Source organism: Agrilus planipennis, unplaced genomic scaffold, assembly GCF_000699045.2.
Source record: "Agrilus planipennis isolate EAB-ADULT unplaced genomic scaffold, Apla_2.0 scaffold12, whole genome shotgun sequence".
NCBI classification, from domain to species: domain Eukaryota; kingdom Metazoa; phylum Arthropoda; class Insecta; order Coleoptera; family Buprestidae; genus Agrilus; species Agrilus planipennis.
In genome coordinates this window covers 1064520-1066857 of record NW_020439003.1, presented here as the reverse complement: position 1 = coordinate 1066857, position 2338 = coordinate 1064520, and the positions used below count along the sequence as shown (strand labels likewise).

At 35.7% G+C, this 2338-nt stretch overlaps 1 protein-coding gene across 2 annotated transcripts in view; it reads left to right on the top strand.

Moving 5' to 3' along the window:
* Positions 1–2318, top strand: part of LOC108733288 (maltase 1-like) — an 8517-nt gene extending 6199 nt beyond the window's left edge. For both annotated transcript variants that reach the window (XM_025975988.1, XM_025975987.1), the window contains exon 5: positions 1961–2318. In XM_025975988.1, coding sequence (XP_025831773.1) covers positions 1961–2252 — 292 coding nt within the window. In that variant the 3' untranslated portion in view covers positions 2253–2318. The remainder of the gene's footprint in view (positions 1–1960) is intronic.
* Positions 2319–2338: the final 20 nt, after the last annotated feature.

Below are 2338 nucleotides of genomic sequence, written 5' to 3'. Positions count from 1 at the left end.
AGTACATTTTCTAGGATCTACAAAAAAAATCTAACTAACTTACTAACATTTAAAATAAAATAAATAATATAATACATATTATAATAATTTTATTATGTTAGATAAGGTTTAAATTATATAACAATTTAAGTAATTTTTGTTGTTAAAGCACTTTTAACTCCAATATTGCTTTGAGATTAAAAAAACTACATATAAAAACGTAAAGAAAACCCAATCCAACTTTCTAAATCAGAAGTGTCTCTAACTAAGGAGGACACCTCTGTTGTCGAAACGTATTTTTAAATGCTTTCGTGTGGAATTTTGGATTTTAGTATTCACTTTATAAAACTACATTCAATTTACTTCCCTTAATCGATTGATTTGTTATCTTAATAAGTTTACAAATTAATTTTCCATCTATGGTGAAATTTTCTCAATACTTTGCGTGATTGAGTGATTGTTTTGACTTTTAGTTGGGAAATCACGATAACTCTAGAGTAGCCACCCGCCTTGGCCTTGGAAATGCGGATGGATTCAACATGTTGATAACCCTTCTGCCAGGTATAGCTGTCGCATATAACGGAGAAGAAATTGGAATGGAAGATGGAGATGTAACGTGGGAGGAAGGGCAAGATTCAACCGCTTGCAGTGGACTCGAAGCAGATTTTCAGAACACAAGCAGAGATTTTGAGAGGACTCCATTCCACTGGGACTCTACAGTTAACGCAGGATTTAGCACAGCGAATAAAACTTGGTTGCCCGTTAGTGCAAAATACAGAACAAACAATCTTGAACTACAAAGTAGAGATGGAGTAAGAAGTCATTTCCATCTCTATCAAGCTCTGATGAAATTGAGGAAAGAAAATACGTTCATTTTTGGAAATTTGAACATAGAGGCTTTAGCTCCAAACGTTTTGGCGTATACGAGGGAACTGGATGGTAACGACACCTATGTGTTTTTATTTAATAAAGGAGGTGAATCTGCTACAGTATCACTATCTTCGTTTAAATCTATCACTGGGAACGTGAAAGTAGTTCTAACCAGTACCANTCCGGACTATGCCGGAAGGTAGGGCGGAAGGCCCTCTTCAGCCTGTTTTCAGGAATCGTGGGAATGGGTGGGTGGTGGTTCGGGTGATAAAGATCAGACGGACGAAATGAAGACAGAAGAGAGTGAAAGATTATCTGTGGAATATTACTGCCTCAGCATTTGCCTAAGTGATCTAAGGAAACCACAGAAAAACTTGGACCAAGGCAGGCTAACCCGGAATTGAACAAGCGTCCTCCCGAATGCTAAGCAATGGTCTAGATCTCTAGGCCATGCCGCTCGGTAATAAAAAAAAAGAAGTCACTTCTATGCTTACGAACGGTTAATTTAAAAATTCGGAAAATATTGTTAAAGGAGTATGATGGAGCGCGGCGCTGTACATGTGCGGAACATGGACGGTGGGTGCAGAGTAGAAGAAACGATTAGAAGCGTTTGAAATGTGATACAGGCGAATGATGGGGATACTGTGCATAGAGAAAGTTAGAAATGAAGAGGTATTAGAAAAAATAGAAGAACAAAGGACTGTATGGAAGTCAATAAAAAATATGCGAGATAGGTTGGTAGGAATGGTCTAGTTAGAAACATATTAGAGGCAGAAATAGGAGTTAAAAAGAGAATAGACAGACCTAGATTAGATTACTGTTCGTAAATAGTTAAGGATGTGGGATGTTCTAGTTTTAGGGAAATGAGAAGATCAGCTTAGAATAGGAAAGAGTTGAGGTGCATGTCCAATCAGTCTTAGGACTGACGACCTATGATATGATGATATTGCAGGAAATTGCTAATACATTCTCTTGTAAGTGAAGGAAATACTGGTAGATATTTTTTTCACATACGCATGTATAAAAAGGATGCAATTCTTACATGTAGATGTACTAATATTTATCCATCTAATGCGAAATTGTGCCGGTTATTGAAAATCTCTGTTTCTAGGGTGCTCATGACCGAGGGATATACAGATATAAGCACCACTATGTTATATTACGGCAATGAGACAGCTGATGGGGCTCACTTTACATTTAATTTCTTTTTTATAACCAATACTACATCTAGAAGTACTGCCAATGAAATCGCCTCAGTGATAAAAAGGTGGTTTCAATATATGCCAAATGGACGTGTTCCTAATTGGGTGGTAAGAATTATCATAGAAATATTTTATTCAAAAGCTATAATTACTGTTTTAAATTTTATAACCGATTCAATATTTAAAACACTAACATTTTAAATTACATATAAGAACGATTGACTATTCTTCCTCTATTTTATATTAAGTTTTTTTTAATTAAAAGCAATATTGGGGTTAAAATGCTT